At 41.0% G+C, this 19,616-nt stretch overlaps 1 protein-coding gene across 2 annotated transcripts in view; it reads left to right on the forward strand.

Moving 5' to 3' along the window:
* Positions 1-19,616, forward strand: part of LOC122565297 (tyrosine-protein kinase ZAP-70) — a 100,547-nt gene that overhangs the window by 33,654 nt on the left and 47,277 nt on the right. For both annotated transcript variants that reach the window (XM_043721106.1, XM_043721105.1), the window contains one exon: positions 10,790-11,248. In XM_043721106.1, the coding sequence (XP_043577041.1) occupies positions 10,847-11,248 (402 nt within the window). In that variant the 5' untranslated portion in view covers positions 10,790-10,846. The remainder of the gene's footprint in view (positions 1-10,789; positions 11,249-19,616) is intronic.

Consider the following 19,616-nt stretch of genomic DNA (forward strand, 5'->3'; position numbering starts at 1 on the left):
CACCACCCCTGCTCCAACCCGTGTAGCACCTCGCCCGCCCCCAACACCTCCGCTGCCCCACCGCTCTCCGGGGTAGCCCAACTGGACACTAACAATAAGACTGCTGCCTTCGTGGGTTAAGTCTCCAAATAGCACACACACACAGACAGCTTTTTACTGCAGCTTTTTGACAGGTTCTACGTTTGCCCTGTACAGGACAATGTGTTGGAGAGTTTATCTGGGGAACGGGTGTGTGGTGGGGGGGGGGGCGCATTGTTAGGATGCACTCCTCTGTAGATCTTCAGGGAAAGTGTGAGGAGAGAGAAAGGGCGGGAGGTCAGTCATTTGGAGACGGTGCCTGTTTAATCACTGTAAACAAAAGACGCAATCACTGCTGGAAAGACGTCTTTCTTGTAATGTTTCTCAGGGGACCTCAAGATCACCGTCAGATAATCCGATTTTCGGATAATTGGTATTTGGATAATTGAGGTTCCTCTGTAGATCTCTACGTACCTGTTACAGTCCAATTTCTGATGTTTACCTCATCCAAATCTTTGTTACTCTCTATGTGACTATTCCAAATCTCCCCTGGCTAACCTCCAATTATTCCACCCTGCATAAACTTGAACTCATCCAAACCTCTGCTGCTTGTATCCTAGCCCACACCAATTCTTGTTTACCTATCGTTTTTGGACTCACTGATATGCATTGGCTTCCAGTCCAAAAACAATTAAATTTTAATATTTTCATAATTGCTTTCAAATCAATCCATATTTTCATTCTTTCCTTTTCTCTATAGTTACCTCCATCCTCGGGACCCTTCAAGATCTATTCTAATGTTCTGTCCACAAAAGTGACCCTGATCTTCTGTGTTCTTCTGACTCTGGCATCTTGTATATCCACAACTTAAATCACTCCATCTTTGACAACTCTGGAATTCACATGCCTAAAGAGACACACCTCTATCTCTCTTTCTTCCTCTGAGCACTTCTTAAAACTTAGCCCCTTGGCAAAGCTTTTGAACATCTGCTTCCATATCTCCTGTGCTCAGTACTATTGTAAGCAGTAAGGTCAGCTGAATTTCTTCCTGTCTTTTGAACCTCCTTCATTGGCTGCAACAAAACGTTTTGTCCTGTTTAGAATGAGGCTACACTTCTCTCCAATTAAAATGAGGTTAACTAATTTCTACCATGTCAGCAGGAAGCCAACTACAGCATTTTGTGAGTGAAGGAAAGGCCAGAGTTATTAGCTGTTGACCCTGCAAAGAATATTACGAGAAAAAGATAAGATAGCAAGCTTTTGGGTTTTCATGTTCTCAGGTACAAAAGGAAGATGAAAGGAATAGACAGTCTAAAGTCCTTCGAGTGTCCCTGAGATATAGGGTTTTAACCTGAGACCACGGTTGTTTAGTTTGTGCTGTTGGAGTGGTCTAAGTCTACGAGGTAAGAAGACTCTGAGAGCACCGGGAATTCAGCAGGAACTGTGGTTTATTCAATGAACAATCAATTGCAGTAATGAGAGGAATTCAAGATCATCACACAGGACAATTGAGTTCACTCTGCAGAATACCCATGCAACATTACCTTTATACACTTTTACATGGAAATCACATGAGTCTACAAGCTAACCATTAACTATGTGGCTAATTACATCAAATCTATTGTACAGTTAATTTCATCAAATCGCTGTACATTACACACTTACTAATCAGTTTCCAGCACGTGGTGTCTGTTCGCTTATGTGGTCACCCGTTCATGTGTTATCCTTTGTTCCCAAACACTCTCTGGTCTGCTGCTGTTCTGCTCTGTTTACTCATATCAGTTGGAAACTCACTATGCTACTGTGGTTTGGATAGGGTGTCTTTATCAAGGCAGCGAGCTAATCACCCCTAACATCTCATTCCAATTCCCCGACACCTGAAGCAACACCACTCAGCCGGAACATCCGCACAACACACCATACGGACCTCTGCTTAGCCAGGAACTGAAAAGACCATCCCATTCCCTGTCCTCTCTCTTCACTCCACTGTCCTCCTATCCCTGCTTCAGTGGAGGACCACTGTCCCACATCTGAGACGATCCCAGCAACCACCGAATACCCTAATTCCCCTACTTCAGTGCCCTGGAACATCAGCAATAGTGAATATTGCAATTATCCTTCTATTTCTCAGTACTCTAATTGTTTTAAAATCCACATAGTCTCCAGAAACCGTTTCTTCTTGGACGATAGAGTGAGTGAGAGAGAGAGGCATCTCCACTTAGTTCAGTCAAAAAGATCCTCTCCCTTCTGTTGCAAGCGAATTGAAATAGAAGCAATTGAAATGGTGTTTCCATCTAAATTCATTGCCTCAAAACTTGATAATTTTTGAAACAAAAACAGAAATTACATGATAAACTTAGCAAGTCTGCCATCATCTGTGGACAGAAAACAGAGGTAACAGTTTGAGTCCACTGACTGTCAATTCTGATTTTTTCAGAACTGATTATAGCGAGGAAAAGGTTGGTATATATGCTGAAGACAGAGCTGTGGGTGGTAAAAGAGTGAACAGATATATGGAGATGGGACCCTGACCGAGAGAATGGTGGTTAGGTAGACAAAGGGATGGATGTTAGAATGTCAGGATAAAGGAACGTTCATAATAGAGATCATTTGTAGGTGCAAAAGTGTTGACTGTTCTGAAAGCAGTCCATGTTGTGACAGGGCCTGTGGTGTGGCGTTGGGTATAGGACGTGGAAGAACGTGTCCAGGCTCTAAAATTATTAAACTTAATATTAAGTCTTGAAGGCTGCAGGGTGCCCAAGAGGAAAGTGAGATGCTGTTCTTCCAACTTGCACTGACCCTCACTGGAGTACTGAAGCAGGGCTGATACAGAAATGTTGACCAGGGAACAGGGTGGTGTGTTAAAGTGAGAAACAGGGTAATTTTTGCAGACAGAACATAAGTGTCCTGCAAAGTGTTTTGTCCCTAGTCGTGTTTTGTCACCCCAATTTAGACAGACCATTTCGTGAGCAACAAATACAATAGACTAGATTGAGTGAAGTGCAGGTAAATTGCTGGTCACCTGGAAAGTGTGCTGGGGCCTTGGATAGTTAGGAGGGAGGAGGCAAATGGGTAAATGGTGACTGCATAGAAAAGTGCCGTGAGGCTGCAGGGAGACTTTGGAAGTGGAAGAGGCGTGGACCAGGGTGCCCTGAAGGGAATGGTCCCTGTAGAATGTTGTCAAGGAAGGGAAGGGAAATATGTGTCTGGTGGTGGCATCCCTGATATCTGTCCTAAATCTATCACCCCTCAATTTAAAGCTATGTCCCCTCCCGTTAGCCTTCATCATCCAAGGAAAAAGACTCTCACTGTATACCCTATCTAACCTTCTGATTATCTTATACGTATCAATTAAGTCACCTATCAGTCTTCTTCTCTTCAATGAAAACAGCCTCAGTTCCCTCAGTCTTTCCTTGTAAGACCTTCCTTCCATACCAGACAACATCCTAGTAAATCTCTGAACCTTTTCCAAAGCTTCCACTTCCTTCATATAATACAATGACCAGAACTGTACGCAGTACTCCAGGTGCGGCCTTACCAGTGTCTTGTACAGCTGAAACATGACCTCATGGCTCCGAAGCTTAATCCCCCTACAATTAACACCAACACACTATACGCCTTCTTAACACCCTCTCAACCTGGGTGGCAACTTTTAGGGATTTATATACCTGGACACCGAGATCTCTCTGTTCATCTACTTTGCCAAGAATTTTACTATTAGCCCAGTACTCTGCATTCCTGTTACTTCTTCCGAAGTGAACTATCTCACACATTACCGCATTAAACTCCATTTGCCACTTCTCAGCCCAGCTCTGCATCTTATCTATGTCCCTCTGTAACTCATGACATCCTTTGGCACTATCCACAACTCTGCCTACCTTAGTGTCATCCGCAAATTTCCTAATCCATCCTTCTACGCCCACATCCAGATCATTTATAAAAATGACAAACACCAGTGTCCCCAAAACAGATCCTTGCGGCACACCACTGGCAACTAAGCTCCAAGATGAACATTTCCCATCAACCACCACACTCTGTCTTCTTTCAGTTAGCTAATTTCTGATCCAAACCGCTAAATCACATTAAATCCCGAAACTCTGTATTTTGTGTAATAGTCTACCGTGTGGAACCTTATCAACTGCCTTACTGAAATCCACATACACCACATCAACCACTTTTCCTTCATCCACCTGTTTTGTCACCTTCTTGAAGGTTAATAAGGTAATTGAGGCATGACATACCCTTCACAAAACCATGTTGACTATCCCCAATCAAATTATTCCTTTCCAGATGATTATAAATCCTATCTCTTATAACCTTTTCCAACACTTTACCCATAACCGAAGTAAGGCTCACTGGCCTATAATTACCAGGTTGTCCCAACTCCCCTTCATGAACAAGGGAACATTTGCTATCCTCCAGTCTTCTGGCACTAATCCTGTCAACAATGATGACATAAAGATCAAAACCAAAGGCTCTGCATCTCCTCCTTGGCTTCCCAGAGAATCTGAGGATAAATCCAATCTGGCCCAGGGGTCTTATCTATTTTCAGATATTCCAAAATTGCTAACACCTCCTCTTTGTCAACCGCAATCCCCTTTAATCCACTAGCCTGTATCTCTGTATTCTCACTAACATTGCCCTTTTCCAATGTGAATATTGATGAACAGTATTCATTAAGCGCTTCTCCTATGTCCTCGGATTCCACACACAACTTCCTACTACTATCTTTGATTGGCCTTAATCTTACTCTAGTCATTCTTTTGTTCCTGATATACCTATAGAAGGCCTTAGGGTTTTCATGATCCTATCTGCCAACAACTTCTCATGTCCACTCCTGGCTCTTCTTAGCCCTCCCTTTAGATCTTTTTTGGCTAATGTATAACTCTCAAGCCCCCTAACTGCACCTTCATGCCTCATCCTCACATAAGACTTCTTAATCCTCTTGATAAGAGCTTCCACTTTTTTAGTAAACCATGGCTCCCTCTCTCAACAACTGCCTCCCTGCCTGATCGGCATTCACTTAACAAAGACCCACAGTACCTGTTCTTTGAATAAGCTCCACATTTCAAGTGTGTCCATCACCTGCAGTTTCTTTCCCCATTCTATCCATCCTAAATCTTGCCTAATTGCACCATAATTGCCTTTCCCCCAGTTATGCCTCTTCCCCTGCATTATATACCTATCTTTGTCTATTGCTATTATAAGCATAACTGAATTGTGCTCACTATCACCAAAGTGCTCACCTACCTCCAAATCTAATACCTGGCAGGGTTAATTCCCCAGTACCAAATCCAATATGGCATTGCCTCTTGTTAGCCTGCCTACATACTGTATCAGAAAACCCTCCTGCACACATTGAACAAAAACTGACCCATCTAAACTACTTGAAATATAGTATTCCCAGTCAATACTGGGGAAGTTAAAGTCCCCCATAACAACTACCCTGTTACTCTCGCTCTTATCGAGAATCATCTTTGCTATCCTTTTCTCTACATCCCTGGAGAATTTGGAGGCCTATAGAAAACTCTCAACAGAGTGACCGCTCCTTTCCTGTTTCTAACCTCAGTGGATGAGTCCTTAAATGTTATCTCAACTGCTGTAATACTATACTTGATTAACAATGCCACCCACCCCTCCTTTTTTACCATCTTCTCTGTTCTTACTGAAACATCTAAATCCTGGAATCTGCAACAACCATTCCTGTCCCTCCTCTAGTTTTAGTAGACAGTCACACCTAAATTAATGCATATCAGGCATAGTATATTTGATCCTAATTTGTCTGTCTGCGGCAAAGGATTTTGGAGCAGGAGTAGACCATTCAATGCCCTGAGTCTGCACTGCTACTCAAATAGGACATAACTTTTTTTACCTCAACTCCTTTATCCTTGGATATCTCTAAATATGCTGATGTAATAAAAGTCTATCATGACTGGTGTTAAAAAATTTCAAGAGTCCACAGCACTTCAGAGAAATTAGTTCCAATATTCCATTACCCTTTTTGTGAAAACAATGCTTCTGTTTTCACTGCAAAATAGTTTAGCTGTAATTTTAAAATTCTGTTCTCCTCTTCGAGATCTCCCATCAGAGGAAATAGTTCCGCTTTATTAATTGTGTAAAATCCTTTAACACCTTGGTTAAATTATGCTTTTACATTTCTAAATTTAAGAGATAACAAAGCAACATCAGGTGAACTGTACTCATAATTTAAAGTTTTGAGTCCTTCTATGGTATTGGTGAATTAATGTAAATCAAAGACATTTATCTTTTCTGGGATTTGTTGCTTGAAACTTGGTGTATATCATCTTTCAGATAAGACCTGATCAAGTCACTGTCATGAACTGAAAACTTTTCTGACCTTTGAGTTCAAGGTTATTGAGATAAAGGCTGACGTTTTCATCAATTATTTTGATTACCTGTGTCTGATCACCGGCTTTTAGTGGTTTGTGTATATGGACACCTAAATTCCTCTGCTCCTTTCACAGCTCCTAATTTCATATAACTGAAGACAAAATATAATTGGTTGTTCTCAAATCCAAAGTGGTTGAGGTCACACTTCTTCACATTGAACTTCAACTCTCAGAGTTCTGTCTATTCATTGAGTCTATGTTCTTTTGTTTCAATCTACACAATTTACTATTCCTTTTAACTGATCATTATCAGCAAATAAGCACATAATCACTCCCTATTTCTTTGTCTAAGCTTCTCAGTATCTAAGTATTCCCGCACTGTCTGAGGTTACTGTGAAGGACTCTCCTTCTCAATGTTTCCTCTCACCTCAGTTGTGGTGACTCTCAGGTTAATGAGAGAGCAGCCCTATGTTCTGGTAGGATCATGGCAACTTTAACTTTTCATTTAAGTCATTGCTGAGGTTCCAGTACAGACCTCTCAGGAAACCAATTGTCACATTCTAACTATCAAAGATCAGTTCTTTTCTTGGTTTCCTGCTGACACGTGGTAATGTTATCCCCACTTATAAGCACTTTCACATGTGCTGATAAGCTCTAATGAAGAACCTTCTGATTTGGAAATACGTTAATTAAAAAGTATGTTTGTCCCAATGAAGATTGCATGATTGCTGAAAGTCACCACTTTGTGCAGCTATCAGGATACTGTTACACATGACGACATCAAATCGACCTACCACGCTAGTTCGTACTTTCTCTTCATCTTAAAAAGATCAATTAATGGAATTATTTATTCTTGTAAATACCAGGAATAGTAAGAAAGAATCTAATAAATAATCTTCCAAAGGTAAAGGTGTTTCATTTCTTTGCATATATATCCTTGACACTAAATTGTGAGACACATTAATGGTAATCATTGACAAATCATCTCAATCCTCCAAACTGAAAGTGTGGATATAAACATTTACTACAATTTTGAGAAGAAATATAAGGTACAGAAAATAATTATGTCCAGAAAACAACACTTGTAAAAGGGGAGGATTAATAGAAATAAAACAGAAAATGCTGAACACATTTAACAGGTCAGGCATCTTCTGTGGAGAGAGAAAAACAGAGAAACATTTCAGTTTTGATGAAAGATCAATGAAAGCTGTCTGACCTGCTAAACATTTTCAGCATTTTCTGTTTTTTTTTTTCAGATTTCCAGCAGCTGCAATATTCTGCTTTTTGATTAAAGAACAGAGGTTGTAATGACTGTTCATATTAGTAATGTGTATTTTGGAAAAAGTAAGGATGACATTTTCCTTTGTCCTTCCGACCTTGGTTGATACAGAGCTAGATTATTTAGAGAGAACCATCATCAAAACAGAAGTGATTACTTTTGGATGTAGGTTTGCTCACTGAGCTGGAAGGTTCATTTCCAGACATTTCGTTACCCTACTTGGTAACAATGCTGAAAATGCCTGCTTTCTATTTATACTATGATTACTTCATTGGTGCCCTGGAGGCTAGTTAATGGCAATTTAAATTGTACATGTGAATACAAATTCATTTAAGAGTACATTACATTACAAATGTAATTACAACTGGAGTGTCAATGCAAAGAGGTTCACTTTGTAACATAATTACAGTGGTTTTGGCAGTCAGTTAGCTCATTTGGCTGGATGGCTGGTTTATGATGCAAGCTGACATCAACAGTCCAGGTTCATTTCCTGTCACTGAGAAAGTCCCACCTCTCAACTTTGCTCCTTGCCTGAGTTGTGGTGACCCTCAGTTTCAATTTGCCTCCAGCTGTATTTTTTCAATGAGTGAGCAGACAACAGCTGCTTTCACTTTTTTCTGTAGTCTAACTACAATCTGAATCCCATGTTTTTGTTTCCGAGATTCCAGCCCATTTCCCAAGGTCAGGGACAATTAAATATTTTAACTGCACACTGACACCATTAGTATTGTAGTTCAACTACTTGTCTAACTTGGAGAAATGGAAGATATAAATATGAGACTGACCTCGGAGGTGAATTTAGTTCAGTTGCAATGTGATGGTCCAAATGTTTCTGAGTAAATGAGCAGGCTATGTGAATGAGCATGTGTTCAGGCATGCTGTCATACCTATTTCTGCCAAATGGTAGTCTTGGCAAAGTGAAATGTCCTTATGTCAGTTGGATCAAGGCTTTCTGTGTACCTTTCCCAATGCTGTTTAAGAGAGTTTGGAGTCTATTGGTAATGTCACAGGAGTAATAATCCTGAGTCTCAGGTTAATGCTGTGATGATATGGGTTCAAATCTCACACATGACAGCTGGTAGAATTTAAATTAAAGAAAAAACATTTGGAACTGAAACATTGCATTAAAACTGATGATCATGAATCAATTATTCTTAAAAAGAAACCCATCTGGTTCACTGATATCCTTCTAGGAAGAAAATCTACTGTTCTCACCTGGCCTACATGTAACAGCAGATCCACAGAAATGTAGTTGATTATCTGCCCTTCCCATTTAATGCAATTAAGATTAGACTGTAACAATTGCTGTCTTTACCAGCAACGTCCTACATTGCATAAACGAGAAAGAAAGAGGATCCACCTGTTATATTCCAGTCTTCAGGATTTGGTGGAAGGGTCTACAGTGACTCAATATTAAAACATAGAGTTCCCTCAAAGCATGGACTGGAGCACCAGACAAAACATATCTCAAAAAATACAAATATTCTGCAGGAAGTTAAGTGACTGCCTTCCTCCCTCTGTCTTAGCTTCTATTCATTTTCCAACAGCTGACACAGTCCAGTTGCAAGCTTGCTCTGGTGCAGTTGGATTTGGAAGTTGGATGTTAAGTTTTAGGCCCAGCTCAGATTGGAGCATCTGAGTAGAGCGGAAATCAAGGCGCAGCGGCTCTGAAAAAGTTTGACTTATGCCTTTCAGGCCTTCAACCAAGGTTTGGGGCTGGAGTTGTTATTGTCAAAGACCTTCAGGTGGAGTTGGATTTCTGTCCTTGATTCTGCGCGTGTCTGGGGAACTTATAGAGTCATTTAACATGGAAACAGACCCTTCAGACCAACTCACCCATTCCAACCAGACATCCTAATCTGAACTAGTGCCATTTGCCAGCATTTGGCCCATAACCCTCTAACCCTTCCTCTTCATATACACATCCAGATGCCTTTTAAACATTGTAATTATACAGTTGACTTTGGATAACTGCATTTGTATGTCTGGTACTGTGATATCATTGTTGTGGCCAACCATGAGGGGGAACTAATTCAACTCTCTTCACTTTATAACAAAGTAAAATCACAACAGATGGAAATATATCTTGAACAATAAAATTTTGAAAAAAAGTGTTCCATTTTATGAGCACAACAGACCGAAATGCCAACTAAACAAATGTACATTTCTGAAGGAAAATACTAAACAAGGCCCAGCTAGTTCCCTGAAGAGATTGTCAAAATCAGAAATTCATGACTCACTTGGTCAGGGTTGTATGACCTAAGTAGAGATTATTCATTATCTCAACCGAATTCATCAGGGGTAGACGAAGATTTAAAGTAATGTACTTCTCTCTGAACAAAAACAAATAAATTTAAGCAAGTTATTTATAAAACTGAAGTGGCATAATTGGTTCAAACACAATTTAATTCACTTTCTGGATATCACAACATATCGATACACTCTTCATACGAAAATGTTTAATCTCAGTAATCTGTCCATTATTTGTCAAGTCTACCCAAAAACTGAGCCGACACAATAATTATCTTGGGTTCCCTCCCTTGATTATCAATTCATGACCCTAGCAGTGTGAGTACAAGCTTGGAAGTGATCAGCCCCTTGTCAAACAGCCCACAGAGCTCTCAATGTTTAAACTCATTGACGTAAAATGGCTGGTTACTTGTATCAAGAACCCAATGGTTGTCAGATTTCAACACAAGTTTTTAATAGATTTGAAATGAAGGATCTGAAAGAGCAAAGCGCATGGGTAATGTCAAAAAATTGAAACTTGCAAGGAAGCCACCGTTTACTCAGCATAATGATCGCCCCAGAGTGATGGCCTGAACCACAGTAATTTAGGCAATCTTGTAAGGTGAAGCTTACTTCAGCAACGTCTGGCTAATATTAGTCAAGAAAGGATTCAGGCAGAGGGTGAGGTTGAAAAGAGGAAATGATCTCTTTATTATGTTAAAATGATGGCAGTCAATGGCCACTTCCAAAAGTTTTGAAATCTACTTTTGCTTTTTAATTACCTTAAAATGGTTCTCATTCTTGCATTGTTTATAATGTTATTCGAAATTCAGATGTCGAAATCTATCTAAAATAAATCTAAATTGTGTTCTGCTGAACTTTTCCTTTGCATACTGATCCTATTTTTTTTCAGGTACAAGAGGTCCAGAGACAGAGAAGCGCTGAACTAAAGCAAGAAAACCTCGTGACCATGCGTGACGTTGCTTGCAACCTGCCATTTTTTTATGGCAGCATATCCCGTTCTGAAGCTGATGAATACCTAAAGATGGGAGGGATGTCTAATGGTCTCTTCCTGTTGCGCCTATGCCTGCGAAATCTTGGAGGTTATGTTTTATCAGTTGTCTATGAAATGAAGGTCTTTCATTACTCAATTGAACGTCAGCTAAATGGAACTTATGCCATTGCTGGTGGTAAATCTCACTGTGGCCCTGAAGAGCTCTGTGCATATTACTCTCGAGATGCGGATGGACTTTGCTGTGTACTTCTGAAACCCTGCCTTCGACCAACTGGTGTTGAGCCTAAGCCTGGAGTTTTTGACAGCATTAGAGAACACATGCTTCGAGAGTATGCTCGCCAGACTTGGAATCTTGAGGTAATTATTGAAGTAGAATTTACAGATTCTATTAGGTTTGAACTGTTCTCACTTTCAGGCTATAACTTGGATTAAGAATGACTAATGGAAAGAATGTGCAATGCAATAAATAAGTTAAATGCGCAGCAAGTAAACACAAGAAATGAAAGCCAGAACTTGAAAATCCACAAATTATGCAAAATGATAATCAGATTCTGGTTGTAAGCTACCGTTAAGACTGACCCGGAAGCTAGTCAGGACAACATCCACAACATTGATCAAATTTCAAAGTGCCTGATACAAAAGGTGAGAAGTTGATGCAGTGTTCAAGCCTTGTGTGTTCATGTAACAAACTAACTGTCAGAGCGTGAGAACATAAGAATGAGGAACAGGAGTAGGCCGTCTTGCCTCTTGAGCCTTCTCCATCATTCAATAAGATCATGACTGATCTTTCCGTGGCCTCAGCTCCACTTATCCGCCCATTCACTGTGACCCTTAATTCCTTTACTGTTCAAAACATTATCTCTCTTAACTTTAAAACCAATTACTGAAGTAGCGTCAACTACTTCATTGGGCAGGGAATTCCAGAGAACCCTCTGGTGAAGAGGTTCCTTCTCAATTCAGTCCTAAATCTGCTCCCCCTAATTTTGAGGCTATGCCCTCTTGTCCTAGTTTCACCTGCCAGTGGAAACAGCTTCCCAGCATCTATCTTATCTATTCCCTTCATAATTTTATATGTTTTTATAAGATCACCCCTCATTTTTCTTAAATCCAATGAATATAATCCCAGTCTACTCAGTCTCTCCTCATCTCCGGAATCAATCTAATGAACCTCCTCTGTACCCCCTCTCATGCCAGTACATCACTTCTTAAGTAAGGAGACCAAAACTGCAAGTTGTACTCCAGGTGTGACCTCACCAGCATCCTATACAGCTGCAACATAACGTCTCTGCTTTTAAACTCAAACCCTTTAGCAATTCTATTTGCCACCCCAATTACCTGTTGTACCTGCAAACCAACCTTCTGCGATTCATACACAAAGACACTCAGGTCCCTCTGCATAACAGCATGCTGCCAATTTTTGCCATTCAAATAATAGTCCTTTTTACTGTTAATGCGACCAAAATAGCTGACTTCACATTCATTAACATTGTATTCCATCTGCCAGACCTTTGCCCACTCACTTAAAGTATCTATGTTCCTCTGCAAAGTTTTACAGTCCTCTGCACACTTTGCTCTGTCACTTATCTAAGCGTTATGTGCAAACTTTGACATACTACACGTGATCCCCAGCTCCAAATCCTCCATGTAAATTGTGAATAATATTGTTCCTGAGGCACACCACTAGTTACTGAGTGTTAGCCAGAATAACACTCATCTAGCCCCATTCTTTGCTTCCTGTTAGTCAACCAATCTGCTATCCATGCTAATACTTTACCTGTAACACCATGCAACTTCATCTTATGCAGCAGCCTCTTGTGCAGCACCTTGTCGAAGGCCTTTTGGAAATCTAGGTGTACCACATCTACTAGGTGCCTGTTGTCCACCTCACTCATAATGTCTTCAGAGAATTCCAAAAGATCAGTTAAGCATTACCTGCCCTTCGTGAACCCACACTGCATCTGCCCAGTGGGCCAATTTCTAGCTATATACCTTGCTATTTCTTCCTTGATAATACACTCAAGCATCTTCCCCACTATAGAAGTTGAGCTAACTGGTCTATAATTTCCCCATCTTTTGTCTGCTGCCCTTTTTAAACAATGGCATCACATTTGCTGTTTTCCAATCTGCTAGAACTGCCCCAAAGTCCAGTGAATAGTGAAAAATTACCACAAGTCCATTTGCTATTTCTCCCGCCATCTCTTTTAGGATCCTGGGATGCAATCCATCTGGGTCCAGAAACTTGACTATCCTTAGCTCCATTACCTTGCCCAACACTACCTCTTCCGTAATGATGATTGTTTCCAGGTCCTCACCTACCTTCAGCTCTTTATTAATTACTGACATGTTATTAGTGTCCTCCACTGTGAAGACTTACACAAAATACCTATTCAATGTCTTGGCTATTTCATCATATCCCATGACCAAATGCCCCTCCTCATGCTCTAAAGAATCAATTTTTACTTTAGCCATGTTTTTTTGTTTCATATATTTACAGAAACTTTTGCTACCTGTCTTTATATTCTGTACTAGTGTTTTCTCATGTTTTATCTTATTTCTCTTTTGTGGCTTTCTGTTGACCTTTAAAGCTTTTCCAGTCTTTTAGATTCCTGCTGATCTTGGCCACTTTGTATGCCTTCTCTTCCAATTTAATTGTCTCTCTTATTTCCTGAGACACCCATGGCAGATTACCCCTTTACTTAAAGTTCTTCCTTTTCACTGGAATATACTTTTGATGAGCACTTTGAAAAATTGATTTGAAAGTCCTCCACTGTTTGTCAACTGTTCCACCATAAAGTCTTTGTTTCCAGTCTACTTTAGCCAAGTCCTCCCTCATCCTATTGTAGTTTTCTTGTTTAAGCAGAGGACCCTATTATTGGATTTTATCTTCACACTCTCCTTCTGTATTCTGAATTCAACCATATTGCTATCGCTCCTTCCAAGAGGAACCCTAACAATGAGGTCATTACTTATTCCTGTCTCATTCCACAGGACCAGATCTAGGATAGCTAGCTCTCTCCCTCGTTGGTTCCATTTCATACTGTTCAAGAAAACTATTGCAGATACACTCAATGAACTCCTCCTCAAGGCTACTTTAAGTGAGCAGGTTTGACCAATTGACATGTAGATTAAAATCCCCCTATGTTAATTGCCATACCATATTTAAAGGCATTAGTTATTTCTTTGTTTATTGTCCACCCCGATGTTATGTTATTATTTGGTGGCCAATAGTCTATGCCTATCAGTGACATTTCTTCTTAGAATTTCTAATTTCCACCCAACAGATGCTCTATCCAACTTGCATCATCTCTTAGCAACCCACCCCCCAAATGTCATCCTTGAATATCAGAGCTACACCACCTCCCTTTCCTTCCTGTCTGTCCTTCTGAATAGTCTGATACCACTGGATATTTAACTCCAGTCATGACCTCCTGTAACCATGTCTCCGTAACGGCTACTAAAGCATATTTGTTCGTGATGATTTGTGCCATTAACTGATCGACCTTGTTACGAATGCTACGAGCATTCAGGTAAAGTGCCCTTATGCTAGCTTTCATATCTTCATGATTTCCAACATCTCTATTAATATCTTCTGAGTTATCTTTCCTTTTTACTTCTTTCACAGTCTGCCTTGTAGTCAAACCTCCTGCACACATGCTAACCTACTACTTACCCTTTTATTTACTATCATACTTCCCGTTGTTTTCTCCTTCCCTTTCCCCTGACTCACTAGTTTAAAGTCCTAGTGGCCACCTTATTTATCCTTTTCTTTATAACATTGGTTCCAGATTGCTCAAGTGGAGACCATCCCATCAGTACAGATCCCTCCTGTTGCAAAACTGATGCCAATGCCCCACACCACTCCCTAAGCCACGTGTTTAATTCCCTAATTTTCTTATCCCTAAATCACTTCACATGTGGCTCGGGTAGTAATCCAGCGATTATAACCCTTGAGGACCTGCTCCTTAATTTCATTCCTAGTGCTTGATAATCCTCAAACAGGTCCTCCTTCATAGTTCAACTTGGACCACAACATCTGTATCCTTCCCCTCCTGCTCCAATATTCTTTCAAGCCGGTCAGAGATGTCCTGTACCCTGGCACCGGGCAGGCAACACGCCATGCAGGGCTCCCGATCCGGCTTGCAAAGGATACTATCTATCCCCCTAATTAGAGAATTACCACTTGTCTTTTTACTCCCCATTCTTGAATGGCTTCCTGCACCATGGTGCCGTGGTGAGCTGGTTCATCCTCCCCACAGCCTTTTCCTCATCCACACAGGGAGCAAGTGTCTCATATCTGTTGGACAAGATCAAGAGCTGAGACTCATCCATTCCTGAACTCAGGATATCCCTACTTGCCTCACTTGCAATCACACCCTGCTGTCCCTGATGACTGACTGAAGCAAACACAGAGTTGTGCAATTTGAAATTTCAAAAATAGGATTTTAAAGTAAATGATAGCTCAGTTTTAAGACCCAATTTTAATAGTGTGTTAAGTGTGTAAGTGCACCAAGGAAGGAGGTGAAGCAAGAACTAAATTATCCAGCTGCACGGAGGGATTATTCATTTATGGGATGTGCGCATCACAGCTGGGCCAGTATTTACTACCCATCCCTAGATGTTCTTGGGAAATGGTGGTGACTGCCTTCTTAAGCCATTGTGGTCCATATCCCATCTGATTCTTACATGGAGGCATTGACGTGCAGACCAATCAACAGATAGGAACAAGAAGTGGTTTGGCTGAGACACAAAGAGGTGGTCACTAGCTGTCATACAAGTGGATTGAGAAGGTAAAAGGTTGGGGTTTATATTTCCTTTAAGTTTAAAGAGAAGGGGATGTTGTAAATCGTGGCCATGGGTGTAGGAAGACGAGAGCATAGGAGAGTCCAATGTTTCCTCATGGTGCTTGGGGGGAGTATACCTGCTGCTCAAGGCTAAGAAGGAAACTATAGATTAAAAAAAAACTTATCACCCCAATCCTCCACAAGGTTTGCTGCTGAGTGGTGCAAGTTTCCTGGTGAGATCAATATTTCTGCATGTGTTTTGTATATCACTAGGTGTCTTGTCTCCAGGGACAAAAGCTCATTTGCCAAAACTTACCTGTAAAAATGGTGAATAGTGCACAGTTTAAATAGACATAGTGCAATATAATGCTCCAATTTTAAAGCTCTGCATGTCCCCTTCCTCCCTGATATTTGTTAAAAGTAGACCATTAGCAATTATTGTACACTATGAAAATTTATTAGTCATACTTCATAATCATTAAGCTTTAGATGTTCTATTCGTAATCATTTTCATTTTCTTAGTCTGTGGGCAGAACAATGTGAAATACCACAAGTGTCTCTTTTCACAGTTTAATGTTTATTTGTAATTGCGATGCTCAGTGTTGCATATTGCTAAATGTTCATGCATTACTGCAACAACAACTGCAAACATGTACCGGGTCCGACTGGTATTGTACCTGGAAAGGTCTTTCACATCAGGATGAAGAAGGAAGACAACTCTTGATCAGAGAGGGGAGGAGAGTCTGAGAGTCTTTTCAACTCTCATCGCAATATAAATGCAACTGTCGTATTCTAATTGAAACTGGTTGGTTTACAAGATTTGTTGCAAAGAGGGAAAGAAGAAGTATGCTACTGTGAAGTAAAAATGAAGGACTTTCATTTGTATAGCAACCTTTCATGACCACTGGAAATTTCAAAGCTCTTTACCGCCAATCAGGTACCTTCAGCAAATGCCCACAAACAGCAGTATGTTAATGATCATAAAAGTTGTTTCTTACAATATTGAGTAAAGCATAAATACTGACTTTGTTGGGGACAATTTCCCTGCTCACCTTTGATATAGTGCATGGAATTATTTACATTCACCCAGGAAAACAATTAGACCACATTTTAATGTCACATCCAAAAGACAATAGCTCTAACAGTGCAGTGCTGCACTGTAATTTCACCTGGCTTTTCGAACACAAGGCCTAGGAACAGTACTTGAGTCAAGAACCCTTTGACTCTGAGGTAAAATTGCTACCAACAGAGCCAACAGACACACAGCACTAAACAAGGCTTTAAATAATACTGAAGATGTACCTCCAGCCAAGTTGTTCCAGTCCATTTACAACACTGCCATGTACCCGGCAATGTGGAAAATTGCCCAAGTACATCCTGTACACAAAATGCAGGACAAATCCAATCTACCATCCCATCAGTCTACCCTTAATTATCAGTAAAGTGATGAAAGGTGTCATTAACAGTGCTATCATGCAACACCTGCTCAGTAATAACTTGCTCAGTGACACCCAGTTTGGGTTCTGTCAGGGCCACTGAGCTCCTGACTTCATTATAACCTTGGTTCAATTGTAGACAAAAGAGCAAAATTTCAGAGGTGAGCTGAGAGTGACAGTCCTTGACGTTAAGGCCGCATTTGATCGAGTGTGGCACCAAGGAGCCCTAGCAAAACTGGAATCTATAGGAATCAAGGGGGCAAACTCACTGCTGGTTGGAGTCATACCTGACATAGAAGAAGATGGTTGTGATTGTTGGAGGTTGATCAGCTCAGCTCCAGGTTATCACTGCTAGAGCTCGTCAGGGTAGTGTCCTAGGCCTAACCATCTTCAGTTGCTTCATCAATGACCTTCCCTCTATCATTAGGTTAGAAATGGGATGCTCACTCTTGATTGCACAATGCTCAGCATCATTTTCAACTCCTCAGATACTGAAGACTATCTGATATCTAGATGCAGCAAGATGTAGGACAATATCCAGGCTTGGGCTGAAAAATGGCAAGCAACATTTGTGCCACACAAATGCCAGGCAATGACCACTGGCAATAAGAAACAATTTAACCACTGTCCTTTGACATGAAATGGTGTTACCATTACTGAATCCTCCACTAACAACATCCTGATCAGAAACTGAACTGGATTAGTCATATAAATACACTGGATACAAGAGCAGGAATAGTGCAGTGAGTAACTCACTTCCTGTTTACCCAAAGCTTGTTCACCATCTTCAAGATATATGTGAGGAGTATCTTGGAATACTTTCCACTTCCTTGGATGGATACTCAAGAAGTATCTAGGACACCAAATGATTGGCAGCGTATCCACAAACATTCAGTCCCTCCACTAATGACATTCAGTAGCAGCAGTGTGTATACCTACAAAATGCATGCAAAATTCCTCAAGGATCCTTACATTCCAAACACACAACCACTTCCATCTAGAAGGACAATGGAAACAGATACATGGATACACCACCACCTGCAAGTGCCACTCTAAGTTCTGACTTAAACCTATATTGCTGTTGCTTCACTGTCATGGGGTCAAAATCCTGAAGTTCCTTGCCAAAGGATTTGTGGGTCAAACTACAACACATGGACTCCAGTGATTCAATTTTCCATCAATTAAGACTCTTACGTGGCCAATTATCAGCCACATAAGGGCTTCACCCAACCACAGCCTGAGGTTCTGAGGAAGGGTCACCAGATCTGAAATATTAACTCTGATTTGTCTCCATAGATTGCTGCCAGACCTGATGAGCTTTTTCCAGCAATTTCCATTTTTGTTTCTGATTTCCAACACCTGCAGCTCTTTTGGTTTTTGATTACCTGCCTTCCTGGTGGGTAAGAAAAGTGGCTGGTTTGCCGAGTGCCTGCCTGGTTCAGGGAAACCTACATTTGCGCCAATCTGGGGCAAATCAGGGACAGGAAAGAGGGGCAGGGCTGTGGCTTTCAATAGCAACGCTCCTCACCCTTTTCTCTGACCCCTGATTCCCTCTCCCTGAAACTCCAACTGCATGAGAATGAAAGAAAAGGCCGTACTTTCTTGCTGTCGGACTCTGTGAAGGTCAAGCCTCTGATGAAACAGGATTTCGTCACATAGAGCTATGAATCATGGTTGTGGATATGTTCGCCAAACTGGGAAGTTGATTTGTAGAAGTTTCATCCCCTGTCAGTGTGAAATCCTCAATGCTTTGGAGCCTCCTGGGAAGCGCTGCTGTATTGTGACTTCTGGAATTTATCTTGCTCCATTTCTGCTGCTTCCAGTTACCGGTTGCGGTTGTTCGTTTTAGTGGCCGGTGTATTGGGTCCAGGTCTATGTGCTTGTTGATAGAGTCCATGGATGAGTGCCATGCTTCTAGGAATTGTTTGACTGTCCTCTGTTTATCTTGTCCTATGATCGTTGCATTGTCTCAGTCGAATTTGTGGTCCCTATCATCTATGTATATGGCTACTAGGGACAGCTGGTCGTGGCATTTACTGGTTAGTTGGTGCTTGTGGATGCGGATTTCTAGTTGTCTGCCTGTTTGTCCTACATATTGGTTTATGCAGTCTTTGCATGGAATCTTGTAAATTACGTTAGTTTTGCACATGATGGGTATCAGGTCTTTTGTCCTGGTAAGTTGTTATCTGAGCATGGCTGTCGGTTAATGGGCTGTCATGAATCCCACTGGTCAGAGGACTCTGGCTGTCGGATCTGAGACTCTTTTATACAAAATAGCATGGCTAGTGAGTTAGGTCGTGGCATGTCCTTGTCACGTTGTTTGTCTGTTAGGCATCTGAGGATGAAGTTGCAGAGATATCTGTTCTTGGTGAAGATTCTGTAGAGGTGTTCTTCTTTTTCCCTTTGCAGGTCGGGAGTGCTGCAGTGTGTTGTAGCCATTTTGAACAGGGTCCTAATGCAGCTTCTCTTGTGTGTATTGGGTGGTTGCTGTTGTAATTCTAGCTGCGT

The sequence above is a fragment of the Chiloscyllium plagiosum genome, chromosome 31, assembly GCF_004010195.1.
Source record: "Chiloscyllium plagiosum isolate BGI_BamShark_2017 chromosome 31, ASM401019v2, whole genome shotgun sequence".
Lineage (NCBI taxonomy): Eukaryota > Metazoa > Chordata > Chondrichthyes > Orectolobiformes > Hemiscylliidae > Chiloscyllium > Chiloscyllium plagiosum.